At 36.1% G+C, this 20,231-nt stretch overlaps 1 protein-coding gene across 10 annotated transcripts in view; it reads left to right on the plus strand.

Annotated features, from left to right (window-relative positions):
• The window catches only part of LOC121406090 (protein phosphatase 1 regulatory subunit 12B-like), a 142,730-nt gene extending 125,805 nt beyond the window's left edge, over positions 1-16,925 (plus strand). For all 10 annotated transcript variants that reach the window (XM_041597100.1, XM_041597104.1, XM_041597101.1 and 7 more), the window contains 5 exons: positions 5,386-5,435; positions 5,952-6,057; positions 8,939-9,070; positions 10,058-10,108; positions 10,683-16,925. In XM_041597100.1, coding sequence (XP_041453034.1) covers positions 5,386-5,435; positions 5,952-6,057; positions 8,939-9,070; positions 10,058-10,108; positions 10,683-10,769 — 426 coding nt within the window. In that variant the 3' untranslated portion in view covers positions 10,770-16,925. The remainder of the gene's footprint in view (positions 1-5,385; positions 5,436-5,951; positions 6,058-8,938; positions 9,071-10,057; positions 10,109-10,682) is intronic.
• Positions 16,926-20,231: the final 3,306 nt, after the last annotated feature.

The following is a 20,231-nucleotide window of genomic DNA, read 5'->3' on the forward strand; positions in this document are numbered from 1 at the left end:
TGAAACTTTGCAAAGCCAAATACTGCAAGACAAATAATACAATTTTTTTCTCTCTCATACCACCTTATGTTTGGGCTGGTTTTTAACTTAGATTAAACCCTTATAATTTCCACATTGCTCCTGATGATTTTATTATTCAATAAAATTTAAAAAAAATGTTTTCCCTTTTTTGTAGAGTGTCTAAATGCCAAACATGAGAATAGTCTTCTGGGGTAAAATCATTGTGAATAATCTCCTTTATTGCCACAAATCACTATTACAGCTTTTTATTCCGAACCCATAGAAATTGGATGTTATTGATGCACCCTTACAACATATGTATTACTTGTACATACAGTGCCTATTCTTACGGCTCTTCTATTTATATTTTCTATCTGGTCTGATGATGTTTAACTATTTACATGCAAACCCTATCGAGTTTGCACAGTTCTTGCATGTCACTCAAATTTTCACACGACTCGTCTAACCAAATTTGCCAACCCCATAGAAACGGAGCCTTTTTTCTGTTTCTACCTTTGAGAGAAATCTAGTCGGGGGTATTGTGTGTGTATGTCACAAATTCTGTTTGCAGTAGAAATTAAGCACACAGTTCAATGGAAACGCAATGTTTGTGTTTTGCCAGGCTCCTATCAAAGGCTTAGCGTATATTGAGGAAAATGACTTAAAAGAACATGCTTTTCAAAAGAGAATTATGAAAGGTGTTTTTTTTTCTTGTTGCTGAGTGGAGCTTCTCCTATAGAGCCTAGTGAGGAGTGTGGGAGGTCGATATGCATTTGTTGTTTTGGCACAGGGATGTGTATAACTTATTTCAAATAGGGATATAAGTGTTCTGTGAGTTTGTATCACACTTTTATGCCCCGCCCCCATCTTCCACCCCATCCTGTCCCATATTTGTTTTTTATGTTTCAATATACTCCACACATTTCTTTCTTCATTTTGCATATATTTTTAATTCCACTCTTCTACTTTCTTGGAACTTACGTCTGCCAACCCTCCCCCTCTCCTTTTCTCTCTCGTTTTATTTCTCCTTTTATTGTCTGTGTGTCTCTTTTTATCAGGTAATTTTGGAATGAAGCAATTTATGTGTAATCTCCCCCCCCCAAAAAAAAAAAAAAAACACTACATAGTAGGTACTTGTCAAAATTAGGAGAACTTTCGCAGGGATGTTTCCAAGGTCGCAGGTATTTTGGCAATGTGAAAGCAAATTATGGGAACTTTTAGCACAACATTTAGTCTGGCGCGGGTGACGTGGTTGGCTGCTAAGCTAGCGATTTTGAATCTCACACCTTGGTTGCTTATCAGAATGTATATTGCGCATGCCCGTACCTTCAAGAACTTATCCCGAACGGTATGTTTCGGGGCGGTGTGAATAATTATCGGGTATTTCCTTGCCTGAAAAGTTCTTCGTAATTCAACAGGGATCCTTGTAATCGAGGCGGTTTGACAGCACCTTCTCCAATCTTCTTGACTTTCTTTTTCTCCATCTCTTTCTCCATGCCTACTACCCCCTTGTCCTTTTATTGTCTCTGTGTCTCCCCCCCCCCCTTTCTCTCTTTCTATTGCTCCTCCTCTCCCCAATTTTCTTGATTTTTTCTCTATCTCTCCATGCCTACCACCCCCTGTCCTTTTTTCTCTCCTTTGATTGTATCCATGTCTCTTTTTCTCTGCTCCCCCTCTTCCTCTCACGCTCTCTGTATCGCTTTCTTTATCTATTTTTGCTCCTCTCTCTTTCTCCAGTCTTCTTGACTCTTTTTCTCCATCTCTCCATGCCTACCTTTCCCCATTTCCTTATATAGAGTATACAGGGGGCCATCCATAGACATACTCCCTCATTATAAACATAGTAGTCTTAGCCAACTGAAAATCATACACAAGTTGGTCTTAAACAAATCAAACAATGTGTGCATGTAAATTGTGCTAGATATTTTTATTTGTATTTTTCATTTTTATTTGTATTTTTCATTTAAAATGCAACTCTGCTACAATGATTCCCCCATTCATGTCACAAAATTAAGATAATTTATCCCATTTTCAATTGTATACATTTTCTTAATCTGAATCAAAACCAGACCCATTCATGATCAAGCTCTTATCAATTACACTGGGTTGACATTACTTCGATAAATTTACTCCTTGCAAATAAAGTGCATTTATTTCAGTGGCATATATGATAGTCACATTTACCTTGTCGAGTTGTCATAATAAAAACTTCAACGAAAGAACGGCCGGGAACCTCTCAGACTGAGGAGCAACTCATAGACACTTTGTCAAACAAGGGTCTTGTTTCCGAAACTAGGGGATGGATGCATGTATATCACAGGCAGTGCGGGACCAAATGATCACTTATCAGTCGGGAATCCTTGGTATGCGGGATACCCCCATCTTCTCATTCTGGCCCGTGTAACTCGAAGCATAGCCATCGATCGTACAATTGATTTGTGCAATCGATTGCATGTAGTGATCGGTGAAATGAAATTTGAAGATCGTTCCTATGATCAGTTGCTGAGTTCTGTGTCAACAGGTCCAGACCACCATTTTGATGGTAGTGATGCTCGCTTGTGAACTTGGGGGACGAGGCTCATTGCCATGTGGTCTCCCTACCATTTGGGCTAGGCCTTAAAGCATGTGTATAGTTTTGGTAAATCCACCAAAATGCACCTATCACCATTCCAATTCATTGCTAGCTAATATGAATGGATATGCCCTATAACAGTTATGATGTGGAGGATATGAAATGAAAATGTGTTTTACAGGATAATTTTTGCGATTTTACATGGAAATTTAACTTGATCGGGTCACCCGATCAAATTAAAATATCTGTGTGTTTTTTGTCTTTCAATTAAATCCTATTCCAAATCATGGAATGGGCTGAAACTTTCAAGATATGTTCTTTGTCTGTAACTTTTGGATATCTAATCACTAAATTTATAAGATAAGTGCTTGAATGCCCATTTTTTTAATTTAAAACAAGCATCGCCGAGAGAGGGCGCTATATATCCAAGATTTGAATATTTGAAATTTTCTCAGAGAAGTGCAGTTGGATAAATATCTAACGGTCTCTACGCTTCAGTAAGACTGTCATATTAGATGATATTCGATTATCAATCACATTATTGACCCTTTACCAAAGCTATACACAGTTGGTCTACACATTACACTACCAGTTTAGTCTAATCCATTAGGTCCAATCGTTACTTGGTTTGATATTACATTACATAAGCCAATCCGAAGTTCGTCTCATGAATACATAGTCTATCAAATATCCTATGTTCTCTAATGTCTGGTCTGTTTCTTAATTAAAAACGATTAGACCAAGCTGATTTTACATGCAATTTCAAAATATGAAAGAATGGTCAAAAGGATATAAAAATGGTTTTAGACAATCCTGTTGTTTCACGACTGTTTCAGAAACAGATTTGAATTCTCTTTTTGTTTGGCACATCATGGGCACTGACGAAGACTGTGACTTTACCTTTCATTTTTGAGAGCTAGGCTCCTTTTAAAATCTATGATTTTATTTCTACGGCATTTTCTAAACCAAATGTGATTGTTTTATATATATATACAGTGCGTCCCAGAATAAACGAAACCGAGATTTAGCGATCATTTATCATAACTTAATCATAAATAAAATAGACAAATGACCTACCAATTTAAAGCTTAGAATCTCCTCTTTCATCTGATATTACTTAAGTTATTTCTTATTCACGCATGAGTGAGCAAAAACAATTTGAAGAAAGGATACCAAAAACTCATTTGGCGGGGGGTATCTGGGTTTCAAAAAGAAAACCACATTTCTGAAATGTTCAATATCTGCTCTTTAATTTGGTACCTAAATCACAGAAAATGGTCAAGAAATAAAAAAGTTCTGGTCATTTGAAATAAGGCTTGTATTTTTAAAATTTCATGAGATAAACGTGTTTTCACCGGTTTCCCACAGAAGCTTTCGCATGGTGAACAAAAGATTTAATGCATGGCTGATCGTCAACAAAACAGAGTGTCAAGTGAGTTTGAAAGCCAGCCTGGAGAACCTCTTCATTTTATGAAATTATTGAAATTCAAGCCTTATTTCAAATGACCAGAACTTTGTTATTTCTTGACCATTTTCTGTAATTTAGGTATCAAATTAAAGAGGAGATATTGAACTTTTCAAAAATGTGGTTTTCTTTTTGAAACCCAGATAGCCCCCGCCAAATGAGTTTTTGATATCCTTTCTTCAAATTGTATTTGCTCACTCATGCATGAATGAGAAATAATCTAAGTAATATCAGATGAAAGAGGAGATTCTAAGCTTTAAATTGGTAGGTCATTTGTCTATTTTATTTATGATTAAGTTATGATAAATGATCGCTAAATCTCGGTTTCGTTTTTTCTGGGACGCACTGTATATATATATATATATATATGTGTGTGTGTGTATAATATATTGATATGAAATGTGTTAAAACCATGCGGAATAGAGCTTAACGTGCAGTATACATAAAAAAACTGTAAATGCCACTTGGTTGATTTACTACCAAGTGGCAACTTCATCTCATATTTCACGCTCTCTGTTATTATTGTAACCTGCATCTTGGCTCAGGGCAATTATAATGTTCTCAACTTTTCAAAGCTAGATGTCTTTAGTTTTATTAATTGTCATTACTTATTGTACATCTAATGTATATATTGCCTGGTGTACGAAAGTGCAACTAAAATGTCATGAAATTATGTATATGTTAACTAATAATATTTATTGTCTGTTTTGTCTCTAATTATAACTATACAAGAAGGTGTATGATATATTATTGTTCATGTCTATTTGTCATTTAGTATATGCTATGTACAGTGTCTTGAAAAAATATTAATGAAATGTGTATGTGGAATGTATGTTCAATGTGTTGTTTAGTGCTATGTCTTTATTGAATGCATAATGAGCAGCCCTTTGCTTGATTTTAAAGCAGATATTATATGTGGATGCTTCTTTCTGCATCAAGGTATTAACTGATTATTATGTACTTTCTATCAGTGTAAGTATGGTACAAAAAACAGTTTATTAAATACTTTGTAATAAACCTTTTTTAAAGTTTCATATGATTAATTATATTTTGTAAATATCCTATGTTATAGTTTGAGAATCTGATGATTAAATCTCTATTGAATATTAATTAGATTTGGTGTTACTCAAGGTTTGATCATGTCACCACTACTGTTTGTTTAAAATGCACTTCTTGTTCATTTATCATTATTATTTCATTAGAAACAAATTGATTTAGTCACAAGAATATTTAATTTTTGAAATCATTAATTGGAGGGGATTCATAACATTGCGAATGCTTTATGATTATTTGTTTAAACTGCCATTGATTTATATTTCTTTTTTTTTCTATCCTTCTTGATGCATAGACAACCGACCGTTCTTCAAGACCGTCATCAACTAGCTCAGTAGGAAGCAGGTAAGTTGATGAGTTTTCATGGTGACGTTTTTTTAAGAGGGTTAAGTTTAGTGGAGATGCTGTTAATTATTTACTTCAATTTTCCAATGAGGTGATGACTGTACTGGCTTAACGTGGCATTGAAAAACATGTACTGGTATATAATCTAGTACTGTTGATATCAAGTTAGATTTGGGGAGATGTAATCCTTTCCATTTGAAGTTATAGAATCCAAAGCAATTAATCTTTTAAACATCTCATTAATGTGTAATAAAACTAATTTTCAAAGTTCCACTGAATCAAGATGTGCTTGAAGCATTTTGCCTGGCATTTTTCAAAGGCATTAATAAAAAGAGCAAAGATTAAATCAAATGAAGTAAATTGAATGATGGTGAACTAAATTGAATCACAATTAACTAAACTGAATGACATTGAACGGAATGGAATGATAATAAGCTCAATTAAATGACTATGAATTGAATAGACTGACAATGAAATAAATTGAACTGTATTGAATTTAATGTTCTTCTACGCCAGATACGGGGACTCATCGTCAGTGCTGGATAGGTCCAGAGGAGGAACAGATAGAAATCAAACTTCAACTCGTTCTACTACGGGACAATCATGTCCATCTTGCAAAAAGGTAAGGTAGGAAATGCATGAAAGGCATGTAGCAATGAAAAGATCATTAATTTTGTGCACTATAGGTGGTTTCAAACCGCCATGATCACAAGAATCCCCATTAATTACTCCTGCATTCACACCACTCTGAAACATATCCGTAGGGATAAATACCTGAAGTTAGGAGTATGCGCAGTGTGGTCTGATAAGCAAGCAAAGCACCGGATTCAAAATCGCTAGCTCAGCAGCCACCCATGGTGCCTGCCTCCAACTACACGCTGGACTAGTAGTTCCCGTAATTTTCCTGCACACTGCCAAAATACCTGCGACCTTGGAAAAATCCCTGCGAAAATTTTCGTAATTTTGACAAGTACCTACTTTTTATAGCGGGTATTTTATTTCAGGTTGATTACCCGTACATTGCTTTCACATTGCCAAAATTACCTGGTATTTTCTGATTGGGGTAAATTCTCCAGTCAGAAAATACCGCGAACTGACAAACTTTGAGACAGTCTGAAACCACCTTATGTTACTAGGATATGAGATGATAAAATTCACAGAGGCAAGGCTTAGTACATGTCTTGTCACAAGTACTTGTTTTGTCAAATTTGCTGTATAAAGCTGTGGAACAATCAAATTCCCCAAAAATACAAGTCAGCACAAAGTTCGCAAAATATGTCACAATGAATGATAATTATATTATAACCTATACTTTACCAAAATAAGCAACAATTTAAAATATCCTGATTTGGAGTATTTACATTATTTTATAAGAATAAGAATTTTCTTTTTGTTCGGAATCGCTTATCAAATGCCTGTTTATGGATATAAGCAAGATATTTATCCACATTGTGCTACATTTAACCCAAGCAAGGAGAAGGGTATCCAGCTAGATTTATTCCTTGAATGCTCAGAGTGCTGGAAGAGAAAGCCGGCATAGATAATCTTGTTCCTTGGAATAGAATACTCAATGGCACTATATAAATGCCTATCATTATAAAAAGTGAACCAATTTATCTTGATGTGTGGGAAAACTTAAAAATATTGCTTAGTATTGTCTTGTCAAGTTTGAAAAATTCTTTAAAAGTATAGATGAAGATGAAAGTGGAAAACTGATAGTTTAGGTTAGTGTTTGTGAAAGGTTTCACTTAATACTTAATAGGTTTCATTAGTTCTTTTTGACAGAGGCTCCTATGAAAGGAAAATGCATGTAATTGTATGTCTTTAAATATACTACCGGGATATAGCAATCCCACAGAATCTTTCATACATATGATTTACACACCCATTTTTTGTCTCACCTGCGAAGCAAGTGAGACTATAGGCGCCGCTTTTCCGACGGCGGCGGCGTCAACATCAAATCTTAACCTGAGGTTAAGTTTTTGAAATGACATCATAACTTAGAAAGTATATGGACCTAGTTCATGAAACTTGGCCATAAGGTTAATCAAATATTACTGAACATCCTATTAGAGTTTCATGTCACATGACCAAGGTCAAAGGTCATTTAGGGTCAATGAACTTAGACCATATTGGAGGAATCAACATCGAAATCTTAACCTGAGGTTAAGTTTTTGAAATGTCATCATAACTTAGAAAATATATGGACCTAGTTCATGAAACTTGGACATAAGGTTAATCAAGTATCACTGAACATCCTGCATGAGTTTCACGTCACATGACCAAGGTCAAAGGTCATTTAGGGTCAATGAACTTTGGCCGAATTGGGGATATCTGTTGAATTCCCATCATAACTTTGAAAGTTTATGGATCTGATTCATGAAACTTGGACATAATAGTAATCAAGCATCACTGAATATTTTGTGCAATTTTCAGGTCTCATGATTAAGGTCAAAGGTCATTTAGGGTCAATGAACTTTGGCCGAATCGGGGGTATCTGTTGAATTACCATCATAACTTTGAATGTTTATTAGTCTAGTTCATTAAACTTGGACATATGAGTAATCAAATATCACTGAACATCCTGTACGCATTTCAGGTCACATGACCAAGGTCAAAGGTCAATGAACTTTGGCCGAATTGGGTGTATCTGTTGAATTACCATCGTAACTTTGAAAATTTATGGATCTGATTCATGAAACTTGTACATAAGAGTAATCAAGTATCACTGAACATCCTGTGCGAGTTTCAGGTCACATGATCAAGGTCAAAGGTCATGTAAGGTCAATGAACTTTGGCTATGTTGGGGTTTTTTGTTGAATAACCATCATATCTCTGTAAGTTTATTGGTCTCGTTCATAAAAAGTGGACATAAGAGTAACCATGTATCACTGAACATCTTGTGTGAGTTAGAGTAGTATTCAAAGTCAGCACTGCTGCTATATTGAACCGCGTGATGCAGGTGAGACGGCCAGAGGCATTCCACTTGTTTTTTTTTTTCTACATTTTGCCGTGGGGCCCGTTCCATAAAGGACTTGCAACTGTTGTAACTTTGCCATTATGGCAACTACCATGGTAACAGGGCTCAGCAGCCAATCATAATCAAGCTTTCCATGGTAGTTGCGACAATGACAAAGTTACAACAGTCGCAAGCCCTTTATGAAATCAGCCCCAGATCCCCTGTCCATTGACAAAGCTGCCAACTAATATGTTTGTTCATAATCAAAAGTGACAAAATATTATTTTTTATTGCAAAATACGTTTTTCGTTAAATTTTATTGGCATGCTTCATATGTGTGATTTATCAATTTTTGTACCAAATTTTTTTTCCATCAAAATATGATTTTAATTTATTATGGATCAGTATGTTTTTTGGTCAACAGAGGTTGGCAGCTCTGCATTGATCATTGCCCCTTTGAATATAATAACGACTTGAAGATCCATCCGAGCAATATTTTGAATAACTAAATATCGTTTGCCTCCTCTCAAATTTCCTTTTTCAGTTATTTGAAGAGAAAGATGCACTTATAAGCAAACTTCAGGGTGAGGTGAAACAGAAGGATCAAGAGATAGCTGAACTAAAGAGCCAGTCAGATCGTAGGTCAGACTCAAGGTCGGGGGATTCAGATAAAAGAGTAAGTGAAGAATGGCATCCAGAGACCAAGACCCGAGACTTGACCAAGGTAGACACAGACATATACAGACATATCATTAACTCATGATTTGCACCAGGTCCGCACTAAAACAGTCCGTATACCCAGTTGTTGTGTGTCCGGACCATCAATTTTAGAAAGTCATTTGGAAAATATTACAAGCGAACTTTCATCAGTTTTTATTAGAAGATGATTACAACTATTGAATTCATATTTTTAGTGTAATCCAAAGACAACAAAGAAGGCTTCAAAAATGTAAAGTGTCCGGACACCTGACCCCCATCCTACCATGAGCATTCAGTAACTACATAGCAGACCGATGCTACTTTTACGATCACCCATTCAAATACTTGGGCATATAATGGATAGCAGCATCTAAATAGTACCGATCTGGTGCGGGCTATTTTAGCACGCAGCTTTCATAAACTCACAAGCCTACGACTTATCCAGGAGCTGGTCTGGACCAGCTAGTTACTGAAAGCGGAATGAATCTTCGGTCGAGACTGAGAAATTAGTTTCCGAACCTTCACCGGTTGAGACTGACACTTAAGTTTCCAAAACTTCTTGGTTTGCAACTGAGATCTTAAGTTTCCAATGCTTGAGTTTAGACTTGATTTGTCGGACTAAGATTGGAGTCATAACAGGTTGAAGCCATGGCTTTACTTACTGAGAATGGGACTTGACCAGGGCTCCGTAACACAAAGGTTTGCGATGAATTGCAAATACGAAAGAGCCGCACTGATTGGCTCACGGTCAGGATTTAAAACAGAGTGCGCATGCAACGATGATCTTGATTGGTCATTGGTATGTAGCGATTGATTGCAAACCTTTGTGTTACGGAGCCCCGACTAGACAGAGAAACTAGACCAGTCTAAAATGATAAACAAGATCAGACTTGTCTGATAATGTGACGTAAGTAGGAATTTGTATCTAATTTTCATGTGTGTTTCTTTTTTTTTTTGCTTACAGGAAAGACGGGGATTAGAAAGAAGAATTTCAGAGCTTGAAGAAGAACTCAAGGTTAGTCCAAGGAGACAAGTTCAGATTTATTCTAAGAGATACAATCAATTTCATGAGGTTTAATTGCAGACTCTCCTGTACTAGAAATTGTAAACCATAAGATACAAATTAAAAATAACTTTAAAAAACATCAAATGGATACCTGAATATAGAAGATTTAATCAATTTTACAGTTTGATGTAAAAGGTCCTCAAACGCAAATGTCAGTTTTGGTGACAATCCAAAAATTAGTTCAAAAAAATACCAATAATATGATCTAAGTGCATGAGTTGATAAAAAAATGGAGCGTAGTTGTGCTCTATGCTGCGCATTGCATTGCTTTCATTGTTGTACGCATTGTATATTTCACGCATTCGTGCACGCGCCCTAAACTGTTGAATAAGCTCTCATTTAATAGCAAATTTTTCACAGATGCCTATGGGATGTTTGTCGGATTTTGGACATTTTAGGGATACGCTTTGATACTGCACGGGCAATTGATGCAGACCAAAATACACGTTTTTAATGCATCGCTAGAACACTCTATGTAGATGATAATTCTTATTATCTTCCTTTTTCTCTGTTTCCCCGCCAGGCTATGGAACAACTAAAGTCTGACAACCAGCGACTGAAGGACGAGAACGGTGCCTTAGTCCGGGTTATCAGCAAGTTATCCAAATGAGGCCTACTGGTCCCTCTCCCCGGACACCACTCTTTCACCATCACTGTTACCTCCGCACCTCCTCATCGGCTCCCTTGTCGCCATTGGTTTCGTCGTCGTCACCGTCGATCAACTGTAGTTTTTGTCTCGCCAGCCAGAACAACCATCGTGAGGTTTCCATCACGTGTCCTCTGTTCTGGACGCTCACGCGCGACATTCCTGCTGCCTAGGGCTGGCTCTTGTCAATCCTTGTCCTCCCAAGACCATCCCGTCTTCCTTTCTTGGCTAAGCCACCCCTCCCCTACTCCATTTACTTGATGTACGTTAAAAGATCGCTCAGTCTTTCTTTTATATTCTTGTTATCGATGGACATGTCCCCCTTCCCTATTTGTCTGCTTCCCCGTGAGTTAGCTTTACCGCTTTGCTTTCGTAGCCGAAAAATGTGGGTAGCGTAGTCCTGACAAGAATCCACACGTTTCCCAGAGCAAGGGGACGTTGGGCTCTGTTCAAATCTTGATGATTGTATGTGTTACCATGGCGATGGGTGCTACCGGAGGTCAAAAGGTCAGGCTAAGCAGGAATGCCCAATCGTGCGCTGAGTGCAGGGAGGATGCGTGATGGATACGACAGCAATCAGCTGACCGAGATTTGACCAATCAAGACGGAGCGTGGCGGAGGAAGGTTGCGTCTCGCCGGGGAACGGAGTGGCCGCCCTCGGAAGTGTGTCTATTTGTAGCTTTTAGAACAAAACGAAAAAAAAAAGAATATGAAAAGGATCCTACAAAACAGAGTTTGCCGAACGCCTTCAACTAAGCTATCTGTGATTCTAAATCGCGAGGATACATCTCACACTGGACTATGAAAACGCTGCCCTCTGTAGTTGAAGTGTGGTAACGTTGGCACGTTTCAAGTAGAGTGATCAAATGGCCAAAGCAGCGTTGATTAAAAACAGGACCTTTGTTTTAAGTGTTTCTTGTTGGAGAGTAACAAAGGAGTAAATGGGGAGAGCCCTCTGTAGGTAAATATGTGTAGATGAGATAAAAGAACTACATAGACCATGATAGAATTTGGGCCAAGCGCTATGGACATTTTTTTTTCATCATCATTTTATGTTGTAGTATTTATGACATTTTTTTTATTACAGGTATTCATTTCGATTATATATGTATGAATGAATACTCCTCAGAATTTGTAATTTTCTCTTTGAATTTCATGTCTTAACAAATAATTATTCAACTCTTGAAGTTTTCTTCTTATATGTTTGGGGATGTTTGTTGAAATGTGGGCTGGCTTGCAAGGCTGTCCCATATTTTTTCTTGATCAAATCGTGATAAATTGATTAGCGAAGTCTTCCAGGGAATTTGCCAGCATGAGAATTGCTGCAAGTCACTCTCTTGTAATGGTTTGGGCTATTGAGTGAGTCTTTTCACTGAAGTTACCAAAAACGAGTCTGGTATTTGATCATTTGTTTGTGATGATTTGTGTAGATTTCTGTACGATAGACAAATAACAATCTCGTTGGAATGTTAAAAAGGAGTACTTTAACCAAACTCGTAGCTTGTAGACAAGAATAGTTAACATTTATTATTAATCATTTGACAGTAGTCAAAATGAATTACCAGAGTTTAATATTCCTTATTCGATCAGATTGAATTTTAATTGTCTTTTTTTGGATGCCGTTAACATTTGATTTCTCTCTATCTAATGATTTATATTTTGATGTGATAGGATATGGACAACTTTAGAATACCAGATCAATTAATGTTTGATCTCATCTCGGAAAAAAATTCAACTGAGATGTAAAAAAAAAATATGGTGATGTATTGATGATAACAGTAGGAAGTATTTAAAAAGCAACGGTAAGGATTGTAGATTTTGTGTGCAATAATTAAGAAGCTTGTGTATTAATATCATATACTGTTTTCCAGTATAGGCTATTTATTGGATTGCTGTATCTCTCTAACTCACTGCTGGCTCCGGGCACACGTCTGGGGAAATACCTGGGGGTGTTTTCACTGACAGATAAAATCAATTTTTAGCCGTGAAATCAAAGTTTGTAAAATTTGATTGGACTGCAGCTTCTATGAATATATCGTAACTGCAAGTGAACCACGTCTGGGAAAACCTGGTTGTGTTTCACTAACGCCTAAAATCAATTTCAAGTGAGATGATAATCGATTTTATATGATTTGATATCGGGCTACTGATTGTAGAAAATTGATTTCAGCTGTATGTGAACCCGGCCCCTTGAGCTAAGCTCTACTTAGAACCTAAGTGGGTACATGTAGTATTTCACTTCCATGCGAGATTTTTTTTTTATTTCACTGTATCTAGATAATATGACTCAGTCTCTGTGGTGCTTATGCATTGTCGTGAAAGAGCGAGCGAAAGAGAGCGTGTGGGAGATGCGTGACATAGCTAAAGAGAGATGAGAAATCAACATATTTTACATGTAGCCCTTCGATTATGTCTCCGCTAAATTTTTTTTGCGTCTTTTTGTAGATCCCTACACATGTGCATAGAATCAAATTATTTCAAAATTGTTTTGTTTTTTACCGGTCATGTTTAGAGGTCATTGTACTTTCTGTAACATTTTTTTCTGTTATGATTATTATTAGAAGAGTCGACTACATTGCATGATATTTGTGTGGTGCTATGTGTGACTCTCTTTGCGAGCAAGCATGTTCTGGTAAATCCTTTGAATTATTTGTTGTCTTCAACTTAGAATGAAAGCTGTCCTCGAGTATTACTACAAATGATACGACATTTACATTCGTTTGGCAAGGCTTGTGGACTACTGTCTAGGCTATCATGTTTAATTGCACTATAAATCACCAATAGGCTTTGTTTTATTTTATTCTCATGTTTTATTTGATTCATGCAATGTTGGTTTTTCACTGTTTTTTGTTGTATTTTCATCTGTTTTTTTCCCACCCATTATGTGGCTAGAATACAGGGAACTTTTTCTAGTAAAAAAGATATTTTGACGTGAAATTGGTGAAATTGAGTAGGGTATATACCAAACTCCATGTTAAATTGAGGTGTTTAGACAGGTCAATGTGTTTCTTATTAAGGAGAACCTGATTCAATCCCAAAGTTTTCATATTTTGTTTGCTATTTTGAAGAGACCCCAAGCCGAGCCTTGAAGGTTCATCACTTATTTCAGGGAAATGAAATGAGAGAAATAGAGCAAGAGTTGATTTGATCCTGCCGTGGTCTGAAATCTTTTGAACTTGTGCTTTATAGAGTTTTAAAGTAGCAAGAGTCGTAGGTGTTATTATTTTAAATCTCTTATCGTAGCACTTGATGTCTGAGATGCAGATCATTTTAACCTGCCATGGAAACTAAAGATATTTTTTTGCTGTCCTCTAAAATCACTGATGTTCTCAAGTCCACAGAGACCTAACTACATTGGCTTCAAGTCCCACGTACTTGTTTTTGTGTCCTGTCTATGTCATTTTGCTGTTATTGCAATTCAATAATTCAATGATTGATAAAGCTTTGGGATTTTTTTTTCTTTGCATTTATAATCAATTTAATGGGAAAAATGCAGCTAATAATGTGATATATAATAAGTTTTTGGAGGGGCAGGTTCTTTTTATAATAACATGCACTCGGTGAACACCTTGTTTTTCTTAAGCACTGAGCTTGGCCAATCTCTGTTTTGTATGCGTTGCCAATAACATTCAAAGAACAAATTGTTTAGAATTATGAATTTAACTTTTCAGTGCTTTTTTTTTTGTTTTAAGTAAGATTTATGAATAAAACAGTTTCAAAGAAAAGGGAAAAGGGGGAATTAGATAAGTCCCAAATTACTTGGCAATCTTGTATTCTTAGTATGTAAATGTCTGTATGATTGTGGGTGTGGTTGTGTGGGTGTGTGTGTTTGGATGTGTTGCTTTCCCTTTCTCTGACTGAACAGGTTATTTTTATAGAAATAACTACAAAAATCAGAGATGACTATTCAATAACATGTGCATGTTCCACCTCAGATGAGTTTATGGTAGCCTCAAATTTTTATTTTCATTTTTTTTTGTAACATGGCTTGCACCTAGCCACTTTGGAAGGAAAAAGAAATTGTCTTGTACTAGTCTCGTATTCAGCCACTGTAGAGCATTTTGTAATTGCTTGAGCAATTGTATCGGGTGTGGAGTGCAGTGCCTATCTTACAAAATGTTTTTGTAAATATATTTAAGAAAAAACATGGGAGTAACGTACGTTGGAGGCATGATTTGATATACCAAAAAAAAAATGCCCTGGGTATCGATGAAAATACGCTGGGGATACGTGAGAACATGTTTCTGATCTTTAATAATCATTTAAGATAGGATTGCAGTCCAGTTTTCAACTCATTTATTATTATTATCATTACAGCAATTGAGATGAAATGGTTACCGTGATGAAACGTTTGCCTTATTGGAAGAAAAATACCTCCCGGGTTCAGTTTTGAGCTTTTAATCGCACATCAGTTTGAAACAAACTCTCGAGTCCTGTAAGCTTGGGGTGCTATCTTATGCTTTATTCACTTTTCCCCTGTGTTTTATAGTAAATGGGGGAGAGCTCGATAAAGCAGAAAAATAAACAATTATTTGGAGTGTGATGTAATTGATTAAAGGTACAATATTTTCCATAGATTTGCATTGCAGATAGTTCTATTATATGAATATTATTATCCAAATTCTAATTATTATTATTACATGTAGTCCATGGTTTAACAAACGCTGTACAGAGTAGAAATATTGTAGGCTAATATTGGTGCTTTATAACGTGGCAAGTGAGAGTGCGAAAAATAAAGACTTTTTTTGTACGTCAGGTGACTATTCCTTCGTTGGAATTCACGCAACTTCTTGGTAAATCTATGCACTTGTGTCCGTCTCGTTTTTTTTTCTTCAATGTCTCGCCCTTTCTCCCCTCTTGTTTTTAATGTCTATGCTTTTTTAGTTCAAGCATTTCCCAAAATTTTTGGTGAATAGTAGTATCTTTTTTCCTGTCTGATTTCATTTTTTTTCTTCCGAGAGGCTTCTTACGAAGAAACCTACAATGTTGCTCAAAAAATATTCATAGCTTGCTTGTTGATTTAGTATGTATGGGAGCTTCGATGGTAATTGAAAAATTTATTTCAGTAATTCACTGCTTCTTGTTTCCCAACACTTCTCATCTTAAAAATTAGTTGTAAAAAAATCCCTGAATCTACATTTTGACATTCCTTAAGGCTTATTTAAAAACTTTTTGTAGCGTCACTGAGATGTCCCGATATCGAAATTCACAAAAGCACTTACACCATGTGACTATATAGGCTGATACACTGTCTTTGTAATTGACGAGGGGGGAATCCCCTAAATGGAGAAATGGGGAATCCCCTCTTGTGAATCTGCAAGGGTGTGGCTATGTTTTGGTTGCCCATTTGATGGGAAGTGCTGGAAAATGAGAAATTGGCTGAATTACTGACGAATGTTTATCACCGCATTATTTATTCCGTTCCCTTTGACTGTATTTGATCGGAGGTATTTTATGAAATGTTTTCGTGAAATGCTTCCACGGGTGCAGGGACTAAATTGGAGTGCCTGACTTTTGAAGAGAAATCGACATGCACAGCTTACAGCATGTGGGACTAGAAGCAATGAAATGTACACCAAACTGAAGTTAGCGACTTGTATTTTTTTCCTCACATCATGAAACAGACATGCTAAAATGCTACCATTCATCTTATATCATTTCTTCCAACTTCCCTTTCACCTGTAACACTTTCATTGCACAAATTTCTTTGTATAAAAAAAAAGAACGAATATCGGAGGAATGGGTGGAATTTTTTTGTGAATACAGCTGTTTTTTGTGGTTGTGAGTTTCTGTTATGGAGCACAGTCTCACAGCGTATGAAATAATTCTGTATCTATTTACGTAGGTAATTCTCCATGTTTATAACTGTAATGTACAGTTCTTGATACTAAATACAAAACTATTCTATGTCCTGTAGGAAAGATTGATTTGTAGAAACACAGTGTATTCTCAGTTTTAGTTTCAGGGAAGGTTGGATTAATCTTCTCCTTTTTCTCTCCTCTCTCTCTTTTCATTATTTATCTTTTGTTACTATTTTAAGTTTATTTCATAATGTGTTTCGTTTGTAAGAGGAGGAAGGCAACTCTGGCTTTGTCATATTAAAATAGTTCTCAACATGAACCTACCTTTGGTTGTCTACTTTGTATTATTGAGTTGTTTTGTTGGGATTTTTTTTTTTTGGGGGGGGGAGCTCATTTAAAAATGATATGGATTTGTCTTTCAAATATTTTTGAATAATGTAATAATGATAAAACATTTTTATTAGAAAGGTTCATATGAAATGTTTTAATGCGCTTTAAAACTGTAGTATCTGCATCAGTTGACTTCGCATACATTCATAATTCCGAAGCTTCGTTATTCCGAAGGTTCAGATATTCCGAAGGTTCGTTATTCTGATGGTTCGTATTTCCGAAGGTTCTTAATTCCGAAGGATCGTTAGTCCGAAAACGAAATGAGGTTCGTAATTCCGAAGGTTCATTAATCCGAAAAAGAAATGAGGTTCGTTAGTCCAAAAACTACATGATTAACTACCCTTATTTCGTTTTCGGACTAACAAACCTTATTTCGTTTTCAGATTAACAAACCTTCGGAACAACGAACCTTATTTCGTTTTCGGATTTACGAACCTTCGAAACATCGAACCTTATTTTGTTTTCGGATTATCAAACCTTCAGAATAACGCCATAAATGTTCGGATCAACAAACCCTTTTACATTTTCGGATTAACGAACATCGAGGTATAGGCAATTTACATGTTTCGGAATAAAGAACCTTCGGAATTACGAAGTGTAACCAGTTGACCTATGTTCTGTTTCATAAAGACTGTTAATGATAAAAATACCCAATATCTGTAACAAGTACTATCAGCCAATCAAATGAAGCAATTTTAATAGGTGAAAACTGTTAATGCAAATCTGTTATAACAAGGTTTATGAAACAGGTCGCAAACTACATTTGTATATCCTCCAAGTGGAATCAAGTGATGTCCAAAGATACTAATACAGATTCTATTGCTATTTGAAGAAAAAAAAAGAGTAATACAGGATATTTTCATATTGATACATCAGATATACCAGGGGGCCGTTTCATAAAGCTGTTCGTAAGATAAGAGCGACTTTAAGAACGACTGGTGAACCTTTCTTACGCGCTAAACCATTGCCAATGTATATATACCATTTACCACAAGAAAGGATCACCAGTCGTTCTTAAAGTCACTCTTAACTTACGAACAGCCTTATGAAACACCCAGCAGGGGACCGTTTCATAAAGCTGTTCATAAGTTAAGAACGACTGGTGAACCTTTCTTACGCGCTAAACCATTGCCAATGTATATATACCATTTACCACAAGAAAGGATCACAAGTCGTTCTTAAAGTCGCTCTTAACTTATGAACAGCTTTATGAAACAACCACCAGGGTCTCATCTTTTTTTATATATGTTTTTATTGAACAAATCAAAACAAATCACAAACAATCACAAGCAATCAAAACATTTACAAAATAGTGTATTATTAAAAAAAAGAGGAAATAAAAGAAATAATAAAAAGGCAGCCTTTTTACATCCAATCTTACATCAGCTCTAATCACTTATGGTTATCATGTAGGATTTTATAGATAAAAGAAATCAAACTTTTGAATTATCAAAATGGAGCAGTCACACCGCCAAGGCCCTGTCTTACAAAGAGTTACAATTGATCCGATCAGCACCATATATATATGGAAATCCATCAATTTCATTTTTTTTTTCTACAGGAAATCTGCACAATGTACTCTGAACAAAGAAAAGCACATTGAGTTGTCAAGAAACTGATGAATGTATGAATATACATCATATCCAGAAAATGTTTGGAATATTTCAGATGTTGACGTTACTGGTATTCCATGATTGTGGTTGATAGGATCAATCACAAATCTTTGTAAGACGGGGGCCCTGCTCTGGTATCAACCTACATGAGTTGGAGCGTTGTGGCCCAGTGGATTAGTCTTCGGACTTTGAAACAGAGGGTCGTGGGTTCGAATCCCAGCCATGGCGTAATTTCCTTCAGCAAGAAATTGATCCACAATGTGCTGCACTCAACCCAGGTGAGGTAAATGGGTACCGGTAGGAAGTAATTCCTTAAAAAGCTGTGTGCGCTATGAACGCCTAGCTTAGCCGGGTAATATAGGAGAGCCTTGAGCACCTAACAAGGTGGATATGTGCGCAATATAAATACCCTATATTATTATTATTATTATTAAAAGACAAAATGATACAAGATGTGTGGTAATAATGCCCTTTTATTCAATCACAATATTTTATTGGTGATAATATTAAGATTAGGCAAATAATCAGTAGTTTGTAAGCAAGGAGCAAGAATACAATAAAATTGCCATCACTTTGTTATAATGGGGGGTGTCGTGGTCTAGTGGTTATGACTCTAGTCTTTCAATCTGAGGGACGTGGGTTCGATTCTTAGTCATAGCATATTTTCCCTCAGCAACAAATTTACCCAAAATGTGCTGCACTCAACCCAGAAATTCATTGAATGCTTGAGCGCCTAGGTAGCCGAGCTAAAGCCGGGGTAATAATGTTATAGCAGGGCCCGCTGGGAGAACAGTTTTTGCAACTAAATGACTACCCTGGGTAACTATACCATTATTATAAATACATCAAGTAATAGAGAAGAAAGAGAGAGAGTGATAGGTGAGACAGACAGTGACAGAGGGAAGAGAAGATTTAAAAGAAAAGAGAAAAGCATGGGCGGAAATCTCTCCCCAAAGTAGGAGGGACCAAGCACGGATGAAGGATTTTTCCCCAAAAAAATTGGACAAGCAACAAAAAAAGGAGAGTAACACTTTCAAAAGGGGGGGGGGCACACTTGGGGAAAAAAAACTTTTTTTCGATTACAAATTTTGATTTTGAACGATGTTTTTTTTCCATCATAAAAGACCACAAATAGTAGGGGGACATTTGAGGTAATCGGACAATTCAAAGGACAAGTCCACCCCAACAGAAACTTGATTTGAATAAAAAGAGAAAAATTCAACAAGCATAACACTGAAAATTTCATCAAAATCGGATGTAAAATAAGAAAGTTATGGCATTTTAAAGTTTCGCTTATTTTCAACAAAGTAGTTATATGAACGAGCCAGTTACATCCAAATGAGAGAGTTGATGACATCACTCACTATTTCTTTTGTATTTTATTATATGAAATATGAAATATTTTTATTTTCTCGTCATTGTCATGTGAAATGAAGTTTCATTCCTCGCTGAACACATGTAATTCCATTATTTTAACATTTTGTGCTTCAGGCAAGGAGGTCCTAATCGTCAAATTCGTAAAAATTGAAATATTGTATAATTCAAACAATAAAAAACAAAAGAAATAGTGAGTGACATCATCGACTCTCTCATTTCGATGTAACTGGCTCGTTCATATAACT

Source organism: Lytechinus variegatus, chromosome 19 (genome assembly GCF_018143015.1).
Source record: "Lytechinus variegatus isolate NC3 chromosome 19, Lvar_3.0, whole genome shotgun sequence".
Lineage (NCBI taxonomy): Eukaryota > Metazoa > Echinodermata > Echinoidea > Temnopleuroida > Toxopneustidae > Lytechinus > Lytechinus variegatus.